Source organism: Molothrus aeneus, chromosome 5, assembly GCF_037042795.1.
Source record: "Molothrus aeneus isolate 106 chromosome 5, BPBGC_Maene_1.0, whole genome shotgun sequence".
Taxonomy (NCBI): Eukaryota; Metazoa; Chordata; class Aves; order Passeriformes; family Icteridae; genus Molothrus; species Molothrus aeneus.
In genome coordinates this window covers 57,637,001-57,659,523 of record NC_089650.1, presented here as the reverse complement: position 1 = coordinate 57,659,523, position 22,523 = coordinate 57,637,001, and the positions used below count along the sequence as shown (strand labels likewise).

General features: G+C 40.2%; 1 protein-coding gene across 1 annotated transcript in view; it reads right to left on the bottom strand.

Moving 5' to 3' along the window:
- RELN (reelin) overlaps nt 1-22,523 on the bottom strand; it is a 285,095-nt gene that overhangs the window by 22,941 nt on the left and 239,631 nt on the right. The window contains exons 41-50 of the mRNA XM_066550860.1: nt 20,673-20,902; nt 17,748-17,968; nt 16,622-16,769; nt 13,078-13,336; nt 11,588-11,837; nt 9,157-9,325; nt 6,478-6,618; nt 4,572-4,749; nt 2,696-2,889; nt 1,333-1,589 (exon numbers count right to left, since the gene is read on the bottom strand). Coding sequence (XP_066406957.1) covers nt 1,333-1,589; nt 2,696-2,889; nt 4,572-4,749; nt 6,478-6,618; nt 9,157-9,325; nt 11,588-11,837; nt 13,078-13,336; nt 16,622-16,769; nt 17,748-17,968; nt 20,673-20,902 — 2,047 coding nt within the window. The remainder of the gene's footprint in view (nt 1-1,332; nt 1,590-2,695; nt 2,890-4,571; nt 4,750-6,477; nt 6,619-9,156; nt 9,326-11,587; nt 11,838-13,077; nt 13,337-16,621; nt 16,770-17,747; nt 17,969-20,672; nt 20,903-22,523) is intronic.

Below are 22,523 nucleotides of genomic sequence, written 5' to 3'. Positions count from 1 at the left end.
ATAGTTAACCACAAAAGGTGATTCATAGCTTTATTTTTCAGCCTACATGAGAATTATTTAGTATTGCTCCTGAGAATGTCAGTACCCCGTTGTTCCCATGTAAATATGTATTACATTTATTGCTGAAAGCACCTCTTACTTGAGTAAGTAAGTAAGTAAGCTTACAGCTTACTTGCTGAAAGCTTACTAATGAGCTTGCTCACTTAGACGAGCATTACAGCATAAATTTTTAATATTAAAGAAGAAAGGATCTGAGACTTACTTAAAATATGAACTTCTATTGCACAGAACATTTTGGTAGAGCCTTTTAATGGGTGTTGCCTACATGTCTGCACAAAGTGTATCCCAGAAATGGTAGCTATTAAGCCTTATAAACATACAAAAAATGCATCTTCTACAAAGTTTAGTTGTAGGGGAATAGAATATAGGTAAATAAACGTAGTATAGAATGTAATCTTACCCCCTAAAGGGTTGCAGCTGGGTTAATTATTAAAGATTAGGAGTAGGCCTGATTTTAACAGGCCACACCTGTAGCCAATAAGAAGAGTGTTATAAAAGAGTAGATTGAGGGAAGAACTGGAGTCGGTTGGCTACTGTGAGGATAAAGAAGAGTCAGTGCTTAGAGGAACTACCTACAAGAAACATCAAGGAGGTACAAAACTCTGGCAATATGGAACCCTTGCAATGTAATGACGATAGAACTCTTACACGATAATGACAATGTTTAATTGTAAAATGTAACTTTAAATTCCTTAAAGAAAATTTTAAAAAGTTAGTAAATAGGGAACAGACACTCAGGATAAGAAATTTGCTTAGAATAACCTGTCACTTTTAAGTTACTTTTTTTTCCTTTTAAAATAAATTAACCCTCTAAATAAACTCATGCAGTAAAAAAGCTGCGTTGCATCTTTTCATTTTGCTTTTTGCAAACAAAAATCAAAAGACAGGGCCTCTACAGCAATGGAATTGTCCTATTCATTGGCTGAGAAGGAGTTGGAATCATGTCCTTCCTACTTATCAGCTGATGACATGGACAGGCAGGAGCCAATACTGCTCCCCTTCAAGCTGTACTTTACAACCAAATTGGGGACGTAGGGCTTATCCTCTTCATAGCATGACTGGCCTCTGCCACAAACACCTGAGAAATCCAACAACTTCCCGCTCCCTCCCAAACTCCTACGCTACCCCTACTAGGCCTCATTTTAGCTGCAACCAGGAAATCCACTCAACAGTCACCAGCACAGTGACACAGAGAGTCAGAGGCTCAGCAAGACCTGCACATCACTGCACTGGCTCCTTGCTCCCTAACGGGGATGCAGGTGGGAGTTTTACCCGTGGTTTTGTCCTGCAGGGCCATGTCGAAGGTGGTGCTGCCGGCGGGCCCCGCGTCGGCCGGGGCGCGCTCGTGCTGCGGCAGCGGGGCGCTGCTGAAGGTGTCCAGCATCACCGTGCGCTGGTCGGCCGAGCCTGAGATCAGCACGTTGTCGATGGCCCAGTCGTTCTGGTCCAGCCCGTCGTGCTTGGGCTGCCACCAGCGGAAGCGGGTCCCGATGGTTTTGGCGTCGTAGGGAAGGAGGATGTTCACAAAGCTGGAATAAAAGCTGGGGGTTAGTTGTAGGAAAGCTGCGGGAGGAGGACACTTTGCAATGCTCTGTGCTGGGTGCTTTGACCAAGTCCATTCCTGATGTTTCCTAGAATACGTGGAATTTGGGAAAGAAGAAGACTGGTCTAGCCTAGATTCCTCTAGGAGATATTTCTGAAACAAAAATCTTTCTGATCACTCCCAATGTCATCCCTAGGACAGGGGCTCAGAGATAGGTGGAAAAGGTCAGCACCCAGACTGTGGCATGGTTTGAACAACGTCACTTGCTCCAGGTGTCTTTATGGGACTGAATGCAATGGTCTGGACCAGCAGAGTATGGCCATAAGGCCTTTATTAAGGAAAGTGTTAAGAAGGAGAGTGTGCAAGTGAAATAAAGATTGCTTTTTTCAACCTGGAGCCATTCAGCAGATAGCAATGTTCCAGTACAGTTTTATCTGTTCCATTGCAACAGTAGAAAATAGTACAATGAAATCTCATGTCCAATTAAAGTGCTAGTGATTCTTGATGTGCTTGAAAAAAATAACAAATAATGGGTCCCTCACATCCCCATTTTCTGTGACTCTTTTAAATTAGTCAGTGAGAAAATGGTCAGCTCACATATATGCATGATTTGACTCTCACAAACATCTGAAAGTAGGGCTTGAGTGTATCCAACCTTCTGATGGATAACTGCAGAAATGCAGTTTCTCCTAGCCACACCATTTTGTAACTAACTTATAACAATCACTGATTTTATGATCTTGCCAATAAAGAAATAAACTGCAAAGGTTAGCAGCTTTAAAAACAGGATGGACATCACTACAGTAGCTATTAATTTATCTTCCTGCAACCATTTGCAAATCTAACAGACTGCTACAGGCTCCTAGGTATTCTTGTATTTCTGGCCTAGCAGCTGCACAGATGCTGATGCTCTCGATACATGCACCAAGGCCATTAATAAACACCTCTAGGACTGTACAAGCTAAACTTGTACATCCCAACCTGACATCCAAACCACAGCACTAATATATCCCACAGGTTCTGGTGAAACATTCAAGACCACCTGACTTCAGCAGAGAAATTTACACAGGCAGAAAGAAGGTATCTACAAACCCAGGCTTGCTGAATTGATCATAGAAAATTTCCATTAAGAGGCTCCAGGTGATTCCACCATTCACAGAATATTCCAGCAGCACTCCTTGGTTGCGGTTATTTGGAGTTATCAGACATCCATACATGAAATAAAACTGGATGAATTCTGCACTGGTGAGGTTCAAATCCACTGTAACTAGCATACGGCTGCAGCCCTTAAAAGCAAAGAAAAAATATGTTGGCTGGTGTTGCCTGGCAAAACTTATGTTCATAAAAAGTGTTAGACTATGCAGTCACTATTAATGTGGATTCATACTGCAAAAATTTTAAGATTGTACAAAATTTTATTAATTATTTCAAAGGTAAACCTACAACAGAACAATATATATATATATATATATATATATATATATATATATATATATGTTTTCCCTGAAGACATGTCAGTCATGTTTCATTTTAAAAATTTCTGTTGTGTATCTACATATGTTGCTACTTGTACCTTCATGTTTAAGACATAAATTTATTCACCTTTCCTCTTAATAAAAAACCTGCAGAAATCCATGCTTCCATTGTAAATCATGAAGTTTTCCATGCAGAATTAATGAATCACAGATCATGTGCTAATGATTCAACTTATGCAAACAATCAAATGGCAAAGCAATTTTAGTATGTGTGTTTTCCACAACACCTTATATATTTCACTTTGCTTAGTCTGTTAGTGGGTGTCTACTTAGTCCTACTGGAATGAAGTGGAAATGTAATGCTTTTGTTAGTTTATTTTAGAAAACTTTTGTCAGTTTTAATTTAGTTATAAATTTGACAGAAGAGATCTACAGGCATAAATTTTATGTGTTTCTAAAATACTACCTCATCATTTTTATAATCCTTAGGTTATTTGTTAGCAAACTATAGTTCAGCAGCAGTCAGGGTTATACACCTACATATGTAGCTAACCTAGGAAATTTTACTGTGAGCTTACTCTGAAAACTCCACCTGTGAGACATCTGAAGGATGAGGCTACACATGAATGCAATGTGCTTTAGGGTGACCCTGCTTGGGCAGGGAGGCTGGACCATATTACCCACCATGGCCCCTTCCAACCCAGCCCATTCTGTGTTTCTGTGGCTCTGTATTGTCACAGACCATGTGCAAGTCATACAAGTGCAAATAGCTAGTTATTCATTTACCTCTGTGGTCTGATTAGAAGCCACACCAAACTCTGGTCTGAAAGTTTTTGTAGGGGGATAGAATATAAAGTATAGAAAGTAATCTTACCCCCTAAAGAGTTGCAGCTGGGCTAGTTATTAAAGCTTAGGAGCAGGCCTGACTTTAACAGCACACAGCTGTAGCCAATAAGAAGAAGAGTGATATAAAATAATGGATTGTTTGGTTGAGGGGAATTGGAGTCAGTTGGCTGCTGTGAGAAGAAAGAGTCAGGGCTTGGAGGAGCTGCCTACAAGAAACATCAAGGAGGTTTGAAACTCTTGCACTAAGGAGACAACAATATGAAACCTTTGCAATATAATGATGATAAGTTTAAAGTGCTATGAGGAGAGTCTTAAGAGGAAAATTAAAAGTCTACATATTTATACTGTTCTTTAACCTACCAGCTCCACTTTCAAGGGCCCATCTACAGGACTCACACACACTATATCTAATTGCCTAGCTGCAGCATATCAAGGAACAACACAGTGTCAGCTTTCCTGGAGTATTTCTGGCTGACCCTAATCTGTAGGACCTGTTTGACTTTGACCTTCATCCAGGCAAATGATTTAATGAAAATAAATATTTTATATGTCTGACATGTCATGCTGTTATTTTTTAAATGCTTTGCTATTTCACTTTCAAAATCAGTCCCACTTATAGTGTGAAATGGAGCGAGCTGGATACGCACCCCGCTGAAGTGCAGAGCCATCCCCGAGGCGACGGCCCCGCAGACGGTGCTGAGCTTGCCCCCGTTCACTGTCAGCCAGTTCTGGTTCGAGGGGGAGCGGTTGAAGTTGTCCTTCAGCTGTGTGGGAAGGGGGATCTCTGGCTCGTCGCAGTACAGCCCACCCCAGTGCTCATCACAGCTGCAAAGAGCAAAACAAATGCACAAATCAGCTGGCAAAGGCTCTGCATGTTATTAAGGTACCATCTCATTCTGCAGAGGGGCATCGTTTACTAGTGCACAACTGGTATGTAGGGGTTTCAAACATCTGGCGTTTTTTAGCTAATGTGAAACAAAAATGACTTTTTTGAAGGTTTCGTACAGTCTATATTCTAGCTTCTATTACAGGGTACATTCCCAAACATAGTAAAAGCAGTGAAATACATTGTGCTTGGATAAATAAACCAATAGAATGTGCCAAACCTAAAAATGTCCTGTTAATGTTAAAGTTCAAGTTTCTGTAAAATTTTAGTAGATGGGTGCTTTCTTATCTTTATATAGTTCTCCTTTTTATTTTTTCCTCTTATAATGTGTCAAAGACTGGATAACAGCTTGGAACTGTGTTCTGCTACAATGAGATTTCACCAGGGATCATGTGTCTTCGTACCTCGGTGTTGTCAGGATAGAGGAGAACACAATAATATGTCTATTCTGCAGTGAAATATATTTCTAAGAAATACAGTCACAGTGCAATCATACAACCATTCTCCCATTTCTGCTGCCATTTGTGGCTGGAAAAAAAGCGATACATCCATCTGGAAGGTATTTCTCTGTTGCCAAGACAGGCAAATCTGGGGGTTTTTGTTTGCTAGCTTTGCAGGACTCTGTGTGGATTGTTATGCAAACAGTTTGAGGATCGAGCCAGTCTGCCTCTCCTGGCAAACCCTACCATGGAGCAGAGTCATCAGACCATCAAGACTCGTCAAAAAGCAAAATCTGGCCTTGTGAAGAACTGGCATACATCCTGCTGAGTGGATATGTCTCACCTTCAGCCCAGGTTCTCTGCACCCTGCACCAGGTTAAGAGCACAGGGATGTGGTGTGAAATCCCTTGGGAACAAGGAGTCAATCCTTAATTGTTCTGCAATTATATCTAATCATCTCAAATGGAGTAAATTAAGCTTGGAACCAATGCTAATTTGTATTAATAGAGATGTTATGGTGTATGCTTGGGCTTGTGTCTTTTTTTTAATGTGAAATGAGAGCATTGGTTGAATTTACATTAACAATATAAAAGAAAAAGTGATTCTCTTTCTAACTTGTGCTGATGTAAGTGACAAAACAGACACCATTATGTTGGTTTAATTATCATTGTAATTAGCTCCATAGAATTAGCCACTCCAAAAAGCACAGGGACAAAGTTGGCAGCATCCATAAAACCAATATGGAAAATCAATAGATGGAGGATAAAGGACTTCCTTAGTCTAAGCAGAGGACAGGTCACTGTGCATCTACTCACATGAAGTGACTTTTATGTGGAGGAAGGGTTTTTTTCCTATCCACTTGCTCCAGGACTGTATGTCTCTAGAGGGCTATGCAAATTCAAGGGGTACCCTCTCCCTACCTGGTGGGAGGGGAATTGATGCAGCAGAGGCAAGGGCAGAGGTGATGCACTGCCACTGAGGAAAGGACTGTTTGCTTTGGACATGGAGCATGGACAGTCAGAGGTCTGGCAGGGCCAACCCCTGCAGTTCCCCTTCTGCTTGTTACTTCTATTCCCAAGTGGACCCAGTGCCCTGCTCTGTTTTAACAGCAAAATCCACCTTCCTTTGTAGAATTATATCACAGTTTTTCCTGCAAATTCATCAGAATGACAGAGGGGGAGTGAAATGCTGCAGCCCTGGGCAGGACAGGGAAGAGATGGCACTCACACACAGTTGTCTTGTGTGCACTTCCCATGGCCACTGCACATGTCTATGCAGCCGTCCCCGATGTAGACGTTATCGATTGCCCACGTTTGCTGCTTGTCAAAAGGAGCAGGCTGGTGCCAGCGGAAACGAGTAGCTTGAGACCTTGGGAGAGAAAGAAAAAACAGAATTCTGTAAGGCAATCTTTATTTTGATTGAAAGGAAATATTAGTCATGAGGCTAGCCTGCTCTTGGGAGATTTGTTGGATACCAGCATGACTCAGGGCTGGCTTCTGAAAATGACAACATCCCTCCAAGAAAAGGGTGCCCAGATTTTGAGAACAGAACAAAGCACAGGTGCTTGGTATCAAGCTGAGATTGTGGAAGGTAGGAAATGGATCACTGGTGAAAGCAAAGCAAGCAGGCTGTGGTTGGTGCAGTGGAGAGGAGGTAGGAAGAAGGTGGTGCTTCCAGTTAGAAGATCAGGCCAGTCAAAACCATGTCCCAGCGCAGATCCAAACCTGAGGGACAGCTTGGAGCTGGATCAAGACAGAATAATCCAAACCCTCCAAGTTTCATCCTGAGCCAGTCAATAAATTGAAGGCAACAAATTTACCTGGCTTTTTCTCAGTGAATTCTCCCAACACTTATGTTAAGAGCAGTTCTAAGGAGTGGGTTTGAGGACAGGTGAGAAGGCCCATGCAGGGCTTGCAGCATGACCCTGGCTCTGCAGTTTCTTCCCTCCTCTCCAACCAGGGCTTGGCTGGAAATGCCAAGAAATTATCTGCAGTGTGATCCTGGCTCTGCTCAGTAAGTTATATTCATTTTGTTGATTAAAATGGGCTCAGCTCCCTATATGTGAATTAAGTGTCTCAGCTCCCAAGACAGATGATGAAAATCTTTCCAAAACAGTCAGGGTACACCAAGTAGTTATTGAGCTCATGCAGGTGTAGACTGTGAGTGAAGAGCTGTGAGGAGAAGAATTTCTGTAACTATGAATTCAAGGTAATCCCTGTTTTGTGGTACAGCACTAGATGGCAGCATTGAACTTTTTGTAGCCTGTTTTCTTTTGAATCTCAAAGAGAAATCAAAATTATTATAAACACACACACACACACACACACAAAAACAACCAAAAAAACCCCACCCAAAACCCCAGAAAAATCTCCAAAAACTATTCGTTGTAAAAATGGATCTCATATGATTAGGTCATTATTCTCCCATGAATTATTTCTTTATGAAAATGTTGCATGAGCTGAATAAATAACTTGTTTCTCCAAAGAGAAACCTACTGCACTAAGCTCAGCTGTTCAGTAAGCAGCATTTTAAAATAAACATAAAAATTGTGAGGAAGTCCTTTCAGAATAAAGACAAGCACCTATATCTTACACTGTGTGCTTTGGTTGGGCACATCACTAACAATTCATGGAGCTGATGCTCCTGTGGGAAGCTTTGTATTTGCATTTACATTTTAAAATCGGCTCCAAGTTAAAAGTAAGTGTCCATGGCATTTTGAGGCCAGAGGTGAGGTAGCACTCTGGAGTACAGGAGCCCTAAGAGGCTGCACAGACATGGGTGGTGAGCACCAGGCCAAGCTACTGACTACACAGACTGCATGTGCCTAAAACATACAGGCATAAACAACTGGAGACACACACCTGCTATTACACAGCTTGAAATAATAAAGCAGCATAAAAATTATATTGCATCAAGACTAAAAGGCCTATTAGCGACACTGTTCTTATCCTAAAGCTCAACATCTCTCTTGCTTATGAGATAAGGTTGTAATAACCTCTCCCATGGAATGCCTGTCTTAATAACTTTGGGAAATTGTATTACTTGAGCCAAAAAATACAATTATGGGATTGGACAGAAGTACAATTTTTGCCTCAGTAGGGCATCAGACTTCTTGTGACATATACTGCTCAAGAAACTCTTCAAAATCACAGTTATTTATAAACCTGAGTTTACCTCAGGTAGTAGCTTCCTTTCAGGTCCAAATTCAGTTGATTTGGAACATCAATCCCAGCCCTGATTTATCCCATTCAACCCCAGAAAGGCTACTCTGAACACAAATTTACAGTCTTTATACAAGAACTGACAGGGTAATGGATTTTTACAGATGATATGTAGCAAAGCTGCACCAAAGAGGAAGCACAGAAAATTAATGCTGGGAAGAAGTTCTAAAAAAGTGCTATTACTTGATGTAACTGCACAGAAGATAGAGTCCAGATGCCCCAAATGATTAGTAACAGACCACAGGCTTTTTCATTACTAATGTCAAAATGTGTGGCAACTGTATAGGCACTTTCAGTACAATTGCTAAAATATAAAGGTCTCTGTTTCCAAACTTGTATGTGCCTTTGGTGGGCGTCTTTCATGACAACCATCTCAAGGCTCTACCTGTGCTTTGATACTTCTGAGCCAGCAGTTAGCTCAGCCTAAGTCTATGTGAGGAGATAAGGCTCAGCAGGAGGAGCAAAGCTGTGGAGTCAAATAATGCTGAGAACCTGCTGCCCTTGCCACCTGTGTTTGCAATTTCTGTAGGACAGAGCTTCATTTACTTATACTTATTTGTTGCTATTTACATGGACCAAACAAAAAGGACACGGTACAATTGCTTAAACTCCATAATGTATCATGACATTATAAATACCTAGTTATGGTTTTAGATTTATTCTGCAGAAATCCAGAGGGGGTTACCTGGTATAGGGAGGCAGAGGCAAAGTAACCCGGGTCCACTTGTTGAAAGTGTCTGAAATGAGAATCCTCTGGAGATGGTACTTGTTGCATTCCACATTAGTGGGAAGACAGTCTTTCAAAATTGGGTGCCAGGTCAACCCAAGGTCCACTGAATATTCCAGTTCAATAGCTAAGGGTGGAAAGGTGGTTAGTTATTTAATTTAGAGACCTATATCCATACGCCTATAATAACGTGCAAACTCCAGACAGTATCACAAGTCTGAACTGCCAAAATAACCACCCAGAACTTTTCAAACCCTTGTGTCAGAAACACAAAGCTACCTCCTTTGGTGGCAGTGCAGGAGGGTGTGTTACATGTTGCTGAGCAGGTATGGCTCAGGTGGGGTCTGCAGCACATCTCCACATCTGCCACCTAACTCAAGGCACCACAGATGAAAACACAGAGCCAACATTAAGTTGCCAGGATTAAATCAAGACAATGTGTGTAGCTGCAGCATGCAAGAAAATGATCTGGCAGCACCATGACCACCAAACTTCGTTTTTCAGGCTTGAAGAGTGAGATTCAGCTGGATGTGATTGCTGTGTAAAGCAGAGCAACACTCAAATTCAAACTTTTGTCTCTGTCACAAGATGGCTTAGTCAGCCTTCCACCCTTCCTGCAGACCAGCTCATTTAATTATTCAGCACAATTTTAATTTGAGTTTGTTAGTCAGTGAGCTTGTTTCCATTCAAACACAGTCTAGCCACATTAAACTAATGTATTCATTTCTCAGTGAAAATCAGCAATTTCATTGTTTTGATGTTTATGGCTTATAAGCTTTTATTATGAAAATTAAAGGTTAGTCAAGCTCACTAAATACTTCAAGTCAAACTTTCATGCAGCCATGAAAATGTAAATAATAATAGGTGCAGAGCTGGTACATGAAGTAAATGTTCCAGCTGCTAGGTACTCTGGCTGAGCTGGCTGTATAAAACATGGAGCATGGTTGCAGTGATAGGGGTGATAAATCTGTGATCTTCTTTTGATTACTAACAGACCCATTTCTTCTACCCTCGTGCACAGGGAATGACCCTTAATCACCCAAGCAGTCCTACTTGATGTTTCAGCAAAGAGGACAGTGCTATAGAAATACAAGGACAAGTAGATACAAACAAGGGTAAGTGAGTTTTTAGTGTTAAATTTCCCTCACCAAAAGAAACACTTTTCTCATCATGACTGGAAGCATGATTAGATAGTGTCCTGCCTAACTTAATATGAAGTTAAGATAATGATAAGGGTTGTAGACAAAGAAACAACCCCCCCCCAACAAAATAAGCATCTGTTTCTTTGCCAGTATATGGCTCAGTCACCAAAATGCATCTAAACTTAGCAGAGATGATCTCAAGATACCACAGTATTCTTAATAAAAAAAGAAAGAAAAATGTTTAGGCATGTAAGTAGCTTCAGATTAGCAAAATCAGAGAAGATAAATCTGGGTCTTCATATAAAACCTTTTTCCATTTTTATATAGAATTGTAGAGGAAAATTCAGCAACCCAGTAAATTAACACATACCACATGATGCACTGTATTCTTGTCCTCATTAAAAACACCTATACCTCAAACCCCTACTCAAAGAGGAAGTGTAAAACAAGCATTAAAAAGCTTGTTTTTAAGAAAAACCTATTTCCCGTGTGCCCTAAAATTCACATAATTTTGAATTTCCATGTGATGTGTATTTGATGTGATGAGTACAGAACATGTTTTTATTCATTTATATATATATGTATATGAATATATGTGTATATACACATATAAAAGCTGTCTGTGCACTCAATAGACATCCTATAAAAAAAGGAAGCTAGGTAATTAAAAATTGCATCATTATGTATACATAAACAGATGTATACACATGTGCCTAGTGTATATGCACACATTTGTACATGGAAACATACAGGTCTACACATATTTATTATTTCATATGGACAATATTTTTGCAGTTGATGCTGCCTTAGCAAGTGTCAGATGTATGTTGGTATAAATGATTTCTTAGATATATGGTTACAAGTGAGATCAGAACTGAGTTACACTGAAAAAGCAAAATCACAAAGCAAGAAACATATGCTGGAACACCCAGCTGCTTATTATTACAGCACCACCCCAAGCAGTGGACATTATCTACTAAATGGATTTTTTGAGTAAGGCAGCTGTTAGTCTTTTTCTGAGATTGATTGAACTGCAACTTAGATGTTCACAGGGAATGATTTACTTGAGTTTATCTTAGGCTTCAGACACCTGGAATAAAAAAGCTGATGTTACAATTTCTAACAGGAACATGCAGCTTTCTTTTGTTTCTCAGCTCTTGTTACGATGAATAATGTAACCAGAAAACAAGTGAACTTTCCCTGCAGTGGAGGAAGAGGAGTGGCAGGGATTACTAAGAAGTCATTACCATAACAGGAATCTGTGACAGAGCAGGAAGCTGCAAAATCTATTTGCAAGAAAGAGTCTTCATTGACAACGATGTCGGTGGTGACGACGTAGCGGGTGCTGGCTTTCTCAATGAACACCAGCGCGTCCCCCGCGGAGCCGCACACCGGCATCTTCGTCCCACCAGGGTGGAGCAGCCACTTCCTGCTGTCCAGCGTGGTGAAATCATCTTCCAGTACGGTATTGCCAGAGATGTTTCCTCCTATAAGAATCTGAAACATTAGGAAAGAAATTGTTATTGAAAAGGAGAAATGTCTAGGAGTCTTCACAAGCATATAAGTGACATAGCAACCCGAGGAAGGAAGATTATACTCTGTGTATTTATTCTGCTGGTCCAAAATTGACAACATTACTTAGTAGAGAATTTAGGCCATGAGAAAGGGGAGTATCTCCTTCCTGTAAAGGAAAGAGATTGGCTCAGCTGTACAAATCTAAAATTCAGGGAGGTGACTTCCAATCTCAATGAAGTAAAACTGCTCACAGAAAAAGTGTTACCAGAAACTAAGTCACTAGCAGAACAATCACTAGGAAAGTGATTGCACTTTCCTAGTGATTGTTCTGCTCTTCTATTATCTGGTGCGCTGCTATCAGATTGTGTCTGCTGATAGAAGTGGGGAAATAGCCTCTGTTTTGTCACTGACTAAAACATCATCGTTTTTCTCTTCAATAGTAAGCAAGATAGAATTATTTTTCATTTCTTATTCTGAATTCAGTTTCTGATTGCTCTGAACAAATATAACTACATTCAATGAAGATATCGAAACAATGAGTGTTTTTTAACTTCTAAACAGAGGGATGGGAAGTAAAATTTTGTAACCACAATATTAAAATGACTGCTCAGGTTTCTCCTAACAATCTGAACTAACTTCTTTAAAAAAGAATAATAAATATTAAAGCAAATTGTACTTGGACAACCAAATGACACTACTTAGAGCATAATCACTTTAGAGGTAAATCATTTGCGATTTTTACCAAGTCATACAAAGTAATATAATAATCTTTATAACAGAAAATCCCAATATGAAAATTTATTTTCATAAAATTGATATTGATATTCACAAGATTGATATTTTTCTATAGGCTTTTTCTATTACATAATACCAAGCCAATTACAGATTTGGATACATTTTAAATGAAGGTTTTTGAAGTTTGAAATCAGACTTGCATTCTGTGTGGTAAGGCGTCCTGCAATGTGAACCTGAGGCTCTACACACGTGTAAAATACTTTCCTAGAATCAAAATTCCAGGAAATTCATGGAGCAATCAGTGCTCCATGGAAATGGCGCATTAAAACCATGAGTTCATCAAACAGCAATTGTGCTCTAAATATCTTTTTACTAAGCATTTTTGCTTGTCTCAGTGAAACGATACATGCCAGAAAAAGGGAAACATTAGGACTGAATCCAGTCTAAGACTGTGTTAAAAGAAGAACCACCCACAGGGATTGCTCACCTGGTCGATGACCCAGGGGCTGTAGAAATGCCCATTCTCGGATGGCTGCCACCAGCGAAGCCGGGTGGAGCTGGAACGAGCCTTCAGGGGAACCTCCAGGGCAATGTAGCGTCCCACGTTGCTGGAGTTGCTGAAGAGGAACTCCTGGAGAAGGCTCCATGTGAGGCCCCCATTGAGTGAATACTGCAGCAGCACAGGCTGGCTCCTGGGGTCAGGCACCCCCTTGCCACATCCCAGTCTCATGAAGAACTGCACAAATCTAACAGGAAAAATCTTGCCACTCACCAGAAAGATCTATTTTCAAACAACATCCTACACAGCAAACCAGAGAGCCTTGGAGTTTGTCTACTGACTAGCTCTGTATTTTCTAGCTCTTTTTAAGAGCCATCTTTAGGAGATCTTATGATTTCCTTTCCAAAGCTTCTAGAATATAACTAGACAGACAGGTGGTATGACAAAAATTCATTTTGCCTGTGTGGTAGTTTGCCAGGCATAAGAGGCTGAACAAAGCTGGTCATTTATGTTTTCAGCTTTTGTCTGCACAGCAGATGGTGTTGCAAGTATCAGAAACATAATCCTGGGTGAAATTTTTATCCCTGTATCCCATGAGTACAGATTTTAGTGGCAGAAAAGCAACTGTGCTCTAAGTAGATCATAATTTGCTACGAATTTGCTGAAATGCTTAAATTCAAAATAAGCATCCCAGTTTTCCACTGGCATAAACCAGAGAAAATCTGGACGGTAGAACAAAGCACATTTCACTTTCAGGGATCATTTTGTCCATTTTGTCAGCCTGGGAAATTTGTCTAAATTACAGCGTTTAAATGTGCTGGCTTCCCTGAAGCCAGCCCCAGCCACCCAGGGACAGCAGTGCTTTCATCCCCCAGTTAATTGGCTTCTCCAAAGCTGCACAATGGACTTGTATCAAACTGCGAAATCCCTCCCGTCAGCTGATGCTCACAAATAGCTCCACTGTGCTCTTGGAGTGGGGGGAGCCATGCTGTAATGATATTTACTTACTGGGCTTGCAGGGATATTACAAGTATTAATTCATGTTTGCACAGCTTTTGCACAGCTTTGGAGTGTTTTATCTGTACTAATTATTATTGCGTTAGTGCTGCCCGGCTCACGGTTAAATAAAATGGCGCAAAAGAAGTTTTATATCAAAAATCTTGTTCTGGTTTGATCTGCAGGTAGATCTGCTGGGAGTAGAGGCTGCAGAGATGCTGGGCAGACAAAGCTCCAATAAAATGCCAGACTTACAAGTCAATTAATTCTAGTCCTCACTGCGACTCACAGTTTCCCTTGCTACTAGATAAAGCTGCTTTTGCTATAGATTATATCCACCTCCATGTCCCAGACATAACATATTGCTTGTGCTGTAAAGGAGCACTGGGTACCCTCATGGATCAACATATCAAATGTAATGGATTTGCTTCAGTGCTGGCAAGTCTTTCTGCCTCCTCAGATTTACTCCAACATTCGCCACATAATTCAAAGGAAATAAACCCAGGTGACCTTGTCTCTGTGGCACCTGATTTCTTTGCATTGCTATTCTTACATCTCAGATTTTACTAATGTAGTAATTACCCACCCAAATATAAGTAACACTATTTTTAAATATCTCCTTATCCCAAAGATATTTTGCAAAGGCTCTGCCTATTTTGAAAAGCAAAGTGTTTTCTGTAAATCTAGTAACACTCAAATGTGTGGATGTTCTTCTAGCAATTCAGAATTGAAAGGGATTTGATCAGCTGTGATACCTAAAATATTCTCTCCTTACTGATATTTCATGTGGTGCAGTTTCAGCTACCAGTATCACCATGATGGTGATAAACTGTCCCCTGTGTTAAATTCTTTAAGACACAAATGTGATGGCAGTGGATTTCAGGGTCCACTTGATTTAAATGCCCAGGTGCTGAGTGTGGCTTGCAGCACTGACAGACATGGCTGCTTGCCTGTGCTCTTCAGGGGATCTCCTCATAAAGAAAAGGGAAGTTTTAATGTGACTACCGAGTCTAGCATCCTTAAAAAAATGGTTGTTCTCATCACTTCTGGCATAAATTGAAACCTCTCCCCAAGTCCTGTGTGGAACTTGGCACATCTGTGTCAAAGCCAGATCTGTTGTGCTTTGCAGGTGGTTGACAAAGTCAGTCTGCAAATGTAGAAAAGCCCACTGCAATTGCTTTAGGTTGCAAAAGAGCAGCTCCCAGCAATGCCACTGCAGTGTGCCTTGCTGTTCAGAAAGAACATACAGTTATTTATTGATAACTGTTATTTTTCATAATCATATATACAAGAAATTGTGTTCAGCCTTGTTTTCCTAAGACAGAAGTAATTTATCTCCATATAACACCTTGAGGTCAATATTTGCAAATCCAGCTACAGACCATCATGGAGAAGAGACAAATAAATTATGGTTCTTTGAACATGAGCAATAAGGACAACATAATTTAGTTAAATTATGGAGCAACTTACAAGACCTTTTGTATCTTTTGTTAAACAATCTTCTAATTTCAGAGTCATCTAGGAATCAAATTAGTGTGGAGTATTGGGGTTTATTTTTACCAAGCTCTGAAAAAAGTTTGCTGTGAGGAATCTTACAAATTACAGGGGTCCTTAATATTACAAATCAATGAGGCTTAGCTAAGTGCTGATCTAGAACCTACACTGGTTAGATAATAGGCCTTTCTACTGACCATGAGTCTTTACAATTAAACCATCATTTCAAGCTTCAGTACCAATGCTGACAGGTAAAAAGTAGATAAAATGCCTGTTAAAAAGTTTCCCACAGAACATCAGAAAGAAACAGGGTGTTTATAAGAGACCAGTGAAAAAGTCTTGGAGGAAATGCAGTCTCCCCAAAGTAGTAATACAAGAATATCAGCTAAAATACAGAACAAATTAGAAAACAATGCCTATTTGTTAGCATGCTCACAATTGGGATGGAGTTTATTATTAGTATAAATTTTTTTAATATCTTGCTTAGCATGTCTCACTCATCGCATGTCTCTTCTGTAGGCTGTAAAGATACACCATAAACTGTAAATACACTAAAAATATTTGGTTTTCAATAGCTGGTGACAGCTTGATGGGAATTTCTCAGTGAATTATTGGAAACAAATGTGCACAATAAGTAAAAAAACAAGCTTCAGAAATGAAAGAATTATGAGATGACAAATATAAGAATTATACTTTCAGCAGATACTCCTGTTTCAGTAATGGCTCATAATACACCAGACTGTAAGAAAAGCAGAGCATTTCTCTGCAAACAAAAGCTTGCATCAACTACTGAATGTGTGGCATCAGCTTCTGGAATTCTTATTTAAGGGGAAAAAAGCAACATTTAAATGCTTAATGCAATGGTTAAAGTTCAATTTAAATTTAATTTATCATGGTGACAGTGGTTAAAACGGAGCATTTGCTAGTGTGAGTACCACAGAAGATGTCAGCTTGCTTTTGCTAGAGAAACATCACATATGTATCATTCTTCAGTATAGCATTTCCTGAATGAAATCCTGAAAGAACTTTTGAAAGGTGTTACCTGGCTTGTGACAAATCTAGGTCTCGAGTCATCAGCATACGTAAACCTTCTTCGTTAAAGAAAAGGTTGTTTCCTCCAGACATGGTACCACATTTCCTTGATGGCTTTCCACCACTCACAAGGAGGAATCTATCCGACTCCAGCTGACCTGAATACACAGTGAATACATATTTATGATTTACTCTGAAGTGCTCCTGCTGCAAGAGTGCTACTTCCAGAGGAAGAGACATAAATTAAAAATCCCACGCTGACGGAGAAATATTCAGTGTTTCCAATGCCATGTATTCTAGAAAGCTGACACAAACCAAAACAAAATAAACCCAGAAGTATGAGATCTGGGATCTTTGTCTCCAGTTATTCACAAGGGTTTTCACCTTTCCTCATTTATCTTAAGGTAACAACAACATACTTGGGTCTATAAAGAAACTTTGGGTTCCAAAGTGGTAGCATGCAATCAAGGGCTGGCAAAATTGAAAATGAGCAGCAGCAGCTGTGAAGGGATGGGTTTGGTTCACAGGTGCTGTTTTATGAAAACACGCTCCTCTTGCTGTGCTTGCTAGCGGGGGAAGCCTCAGAGGGGTTTCAGAGTTGTATGCAGGGATGCTGTGTGCACCCAGGCATACAGGAGGGTTTGAGCTCCCCCCTGCCTTCCCTCTCTTGGGGTCTGCTGTGGCTGCTGAGCACTGGCTCCCACTACTGAGACACTTGGTCTGCTCTGAAACCATGGTTGCTGTAGTAGGGCGAGTCAGATTTCCCTTGTAGTGAGAAATGACATGACCTTAAAGCCCTCTGCTGTTTGCCTCACTTGCAAATGCTCTGTCTATGCTACCATCAAAACTACCATCAAAACATTATTTACTTCCAAGATTATTTTCTACATGTAGAGTTTCAGGAAGTTCTCTTTCAATGAAGATTTTGTAATCCAGCATTAACAGCGCATCAGGCATTCACAAGTGGCACTTGCAAACGGCATCTGAACTACTTGGTTCATGGGAATACCCCCATGGCATAAATTCTAACCAGAAGCATGCAGAGGTGAGCAAGGCTGTTCTGTTTAACCCCTTGAACCCTGGGTTGCACTGAGATGGACAGGCAGTATTCAGAGGCCCCCTCCCAAGAGAGATACCTTCGAAGTCATCCTTGAGGAAGTCAGCGTTCTTGGTGCTGATTTTGCAGGTTGGCCCCGAGTAGCCGGGGTCGCAGATGCACCTGGTGCCGTTGATGCAGCTGCCGTGCCCGTTGCACATCTCCTCACACTGGGGACCAATGTACACGTTGTCAATGGCCCAGGTCACAGGCTGGGACCCAGCAGGGTAAAATCCTTGGTACCACCTGAACCTCGCCAGCCTGAAAATGGCATAAAGTGTACTTATTTTAAATTATAGTTCCATCTTTTTTTTTTTTTTTGTATTCCACACATATACCATTATATGCACATATATATTATTCTTATTATTCTTTCTGTCAGAACTGGCTTGATAAATATGTTAATTCTAGAAACTGACTGCTAGATCTAATTCCTTCAGTACTTCATGCATCTTTATGTTGACATTCAACCCAAGTACTGACAGAAATAAAAATAACACTATTCATTAGCTGTAATCTCAAAACTGAATGACAGGCATGATTTTCAAAATTTAAAATCCAGCTACTCTTAACTCCATCATTCATGGGGAAGATCAATGGCCATGGTCTGGTGGATTCCCTTCTGCTTTGGTGTACAGTGTGTGAGTCAGACATGGCCACTTTCACCCTCTCCTGGAGAGTGAGATTCTAATTCATGCTTCCATTGTGCCCCCAGCGAGACCACCTGTAGGGGTGGAGTGGGAGGATCTCACCCTCAATTACCCAGAAAGGAAACATGATCTGTCATGTCACCCGGTATTCAGCTTGCTTTCGGGCAGCTTAATCTTAAACCAGGCTGATATTGCAAGTTGTTAATTTAAACTATGTTCTCCTTTGGGTGCTGTCCTGTCATTTTTCATTCATCTCCTAAGTGCTACTTGCATCAATGCTGCATATAAAAAGGAACCAACTGGGGAAGGAGGGAAAACAAATTGAGATGAGGAAAATACTTGAGAGACTAATTTTATTCCCAGTTGAGAAAACGTTTTAAGGGAGGAAGGAAACCAGAAGATTGAGAAGGGAGAAGCACTTAATTGCCTTGTGTGTTTAATGTGTCTTGTTAAAGACATCTAAATTCAGCAGGCAAATCAATTCCATAGGTAATTGTAACTGACAAATTTTTTTCCTTGATTTGCTAAAAAGAAATTTTTGTGAGGGGATTTAGGTAACAACCTAAAATAATTGATGGGTGTGGACACTACTAAGTGTCACAAGAAAGATGCACAAGAACCAGAGTTCTGCTGGAAGTCAAAATCATTGACTTTAGTGTGCCCTGAAGGGAAGGACACAAGTGTGAGGCTGGAGGTGTGTTAAGCTCCTTTTGAGAGTAGACCTCTGCCCCACAGGCTGGATTTTTTTTTCTTGAGACAAGTCAGCTCCTTCTCTCAGGGTCACTCCTGGTGAGGATGAACCATGACTTGTGTCTGGAGCAGAGAGTGAACCATTGCTTATTTGGGGTTTTGTCTCTGGCTCAACAGGCCCTGGACCTTTCCTTCAGGACATAACTGGAATACTAATTATTACTTACAGCTGCCTGCTGAGAACATATATTAATTTCTAAAATTACATATGTAGTGGAAATAAAATGTCTTCATCCTCAGTTAAAATATAAAACTCTGCACATGGGGAATGGAAAGGCTGGGGGATTTTTTTAGAATTACACAATGAGGAAGGTTTGGATTTTTTTCTTGTTATTCCAGTAGATTCTGGTGGAGAAATCCCCCTTCAGCCCTCTGGCCCAGTGATTTAATGCACTGCATGTAAACTACTCTGCACTGCTGGGCTTGGCTGGCTGTCAGCCATGGGCTCCTGGCCTGGTGTGTTGGGGAAGAAATAGGAAGGAAAACAGGATAGAAGCACTCAGGAATGGGGGACTAAATCAAAATCCTGGAAGGTTTAAATGAGTTAGGAGTCTGCACAGTCAAAATTTTTATTTGGAGGGATGCATTGATGGTTGGCTAAAGGGTAAAAAAATTCTTTTGCTCAAAACCAGGAAGTACAAGTGAGCTGCTGAAAGAGATGGTTACCTATTACATGCTTGAAATGTTAACTGTCATAAACCAGAAAACTCAAGTTTAAAATTTAAACATTTCCTTAAATTATTAAACAATCAGTCTTTCCAAACTTGGTTCTTATTCCTTATATAGGTCTTTTCATACTTTCAGAGCACATATGGGGTCATTTATTTAGTGGAGGACCCATTGACTGCAGTAGTTTCACAAATACTCAGTCTCGTATCTGCATAGATTCATAAAGTCTCATAGTTGCATAGCTCATTTTCATTCATACATGCTACAGTTTAATCATTAATGGTGTGAGCTTTTACATAAAGTGAGTTGATGCTAGATGACAGTTATTCCTGAAAAAGTAAACAGTAGTCTTTTTACTTGAAAAGTTACATATTACTGTGCCTGCTAGCACATATTGTTTTTCTATGCTGTGTTATCATCCAGCCTGATTGACTGAGACATTATTTAGATCAGACCATTTCTTCACACTGAAGTAGAATCAAGCTTATACTAGCTCACATTTTACTGCATTTTCTTATGAAGCTCAAATTTCATGCAAGAACATCATCAGTGAATTCAAATGGCTGATGCAGTTCTGCAAAGAACACTCAGAGTATGCTAAGAACAGTCAGCTTTGTGTTAATTTCAACAAGCAACTCTCTTCTATTAAATTATCACTAATTAAATAGAAGGTAATAGGAAGTTGCCTGTGGTTATTCTACATCAGCATTAGGCACAATATGATTTGGGGAATCACCTGAACACTAGCTAACATTCAGGGCAAAAAGCAGAGAAAAATTGGTCATTTGGTCTGCTCTAGTGCTGCAGTTTTTATTCACCACCCTTGTGCTGGGTGAAAACCAGAAATAAAAGCAAAGCAACGAGCAGCTGGGCAGGAACAGGAGCTGGACACTTACCCACAGAGGTGCAGCTTTCCAAAGTGAATGACCTCCCTCCTCCAGCCCTGGGTAGTGCCTGCGTAGTAAGTGCTGCTGGGGTGATGCTCAGTGGAGCAGAGGGAGCTGAGGTGGCTGCTGCTGCTGTAGCACAGGGGCAGCAGCAGGTGCCAGGTGGCCCCCAGGTCTCGTGAGAACTCCAGCTTCACTGGGTCAGCAGAGGAGCTGTCAGTGGTGCAGCCAATATTGATCTGGGGGCCAAGGCATCAAACACAGAAGGTGACACAGGGCAGACTGTGGCACTCCCAATCATTCTTCTGCCTCCCCCATTTGGTATGGTATTTGTTTAGCTCAGCAAAATGGTGATTTGGGAACCACTTAACAACAGGGATGATGCACTCAGGACAGGCACATGAACAGGAACTCTTGCACATTGCTCTCCTGTCCAGGAGTATATCACACCATGGGTTATGATAAAATGAATGTGATAAGAATTCCCCAATAACTTCTACCTAGAGAAAACCAAAGTTAGAAAGGATAGCTGCTAACATTGCTGGAGTAAATGCACCAGCTCTTGCAGTCCTCTGGCAGGTACTGAAGTAATCACAGCATCAAGAAAATATGCATTATTAAAAGCAGAAATATTAAAAAAAAAGTTAAGTGAAGCATTAACTTTTTGTTAATGCTGAGCTGTTAATTGCTGAGCTGCACTATGATACTCTTTTATGTTAAATATGAAAAAAAACCCCCAAAATTTATCACCTCAATATATTCAGCTTTACACTCACTATCTATTTGTTCATGTAAAATGGCAAACCCTAGAGCATCATAGCTGGACTGCATTTAGATTCAATGTCTTAGTTTGGTAGTGTCAGACTTCTCAGGGTGTGCTCACAAGATTCCTGATGTAAAGAACAGTAGAAAAGGCAGAACATGAAAACCAGTTCTACTACTAAAAAACCACAGACTGTTCAATACAGAATCTGAGACAGTGCAAGTTAGTTTGTTTTCCCGTTACACTGATATTTAGATCTTCGTATAATTTCAAATTGCTTTTGTAAAAGAAGACAAATTAGTTCTTTACAGAATGACTGTCATATAAAATAAGATGTACTGTACTTAGCACTCAACAAATAAAAACCAATTGCTGATTGCAAAGCCTGCATTAAAACTATGTAACATTTTAATATTTTTATATATCTTTTTAGCAAAAAAAGTGTCTCTGTAGCATTCTATTCTGTTAAGAAAATCTATTTGTTTCTAAAACACAGTAATGCTTAGAATTGTGCATGAATGTTGAAAGTGTATCCTACATTGAATTTCCTTCATCACTCTTCAGTGCACATGAGTCCCATCAAGCTACATTTGACTAGAAGGGTTGTCTACTCATCTGGAAGCTTAGAGAGATGCTTGACCCAATACAGGTTTTGACTCTTGAGACACAGAGAGAAACTACTGCATTATGCATAACTCCTTCATTTACACTAATGTTCTCAAAAACGTGAGCTCGAAATGATGTTCTTACCACATATGGAAGTAAACATGTAGATTTTATGAGTTAATGCTATCAAGGCTTATGAATATCTTAAAGTCACCTCAAACATTTTTGTTCTACAGGCTGTAATCTATATTTTAAAAGAGGAAATGGTTTGCATTCAATAATTTATGAATTAGTTGCATGACAAATTGAAGAGTGCATGAGTACACAGCTAAACCTAATTTTCTTGGAAAACCCTTAGTATAATTTTAGTAATTTTTATAAACTCCTATCATTTGCTGATTATTATGTAGCTCATATTAATGCAACAATATGCCACATTGCTGTTAAAAGCAGCCTGGTAACTCTGGCATGGCAATTTATGTGCCAGATTA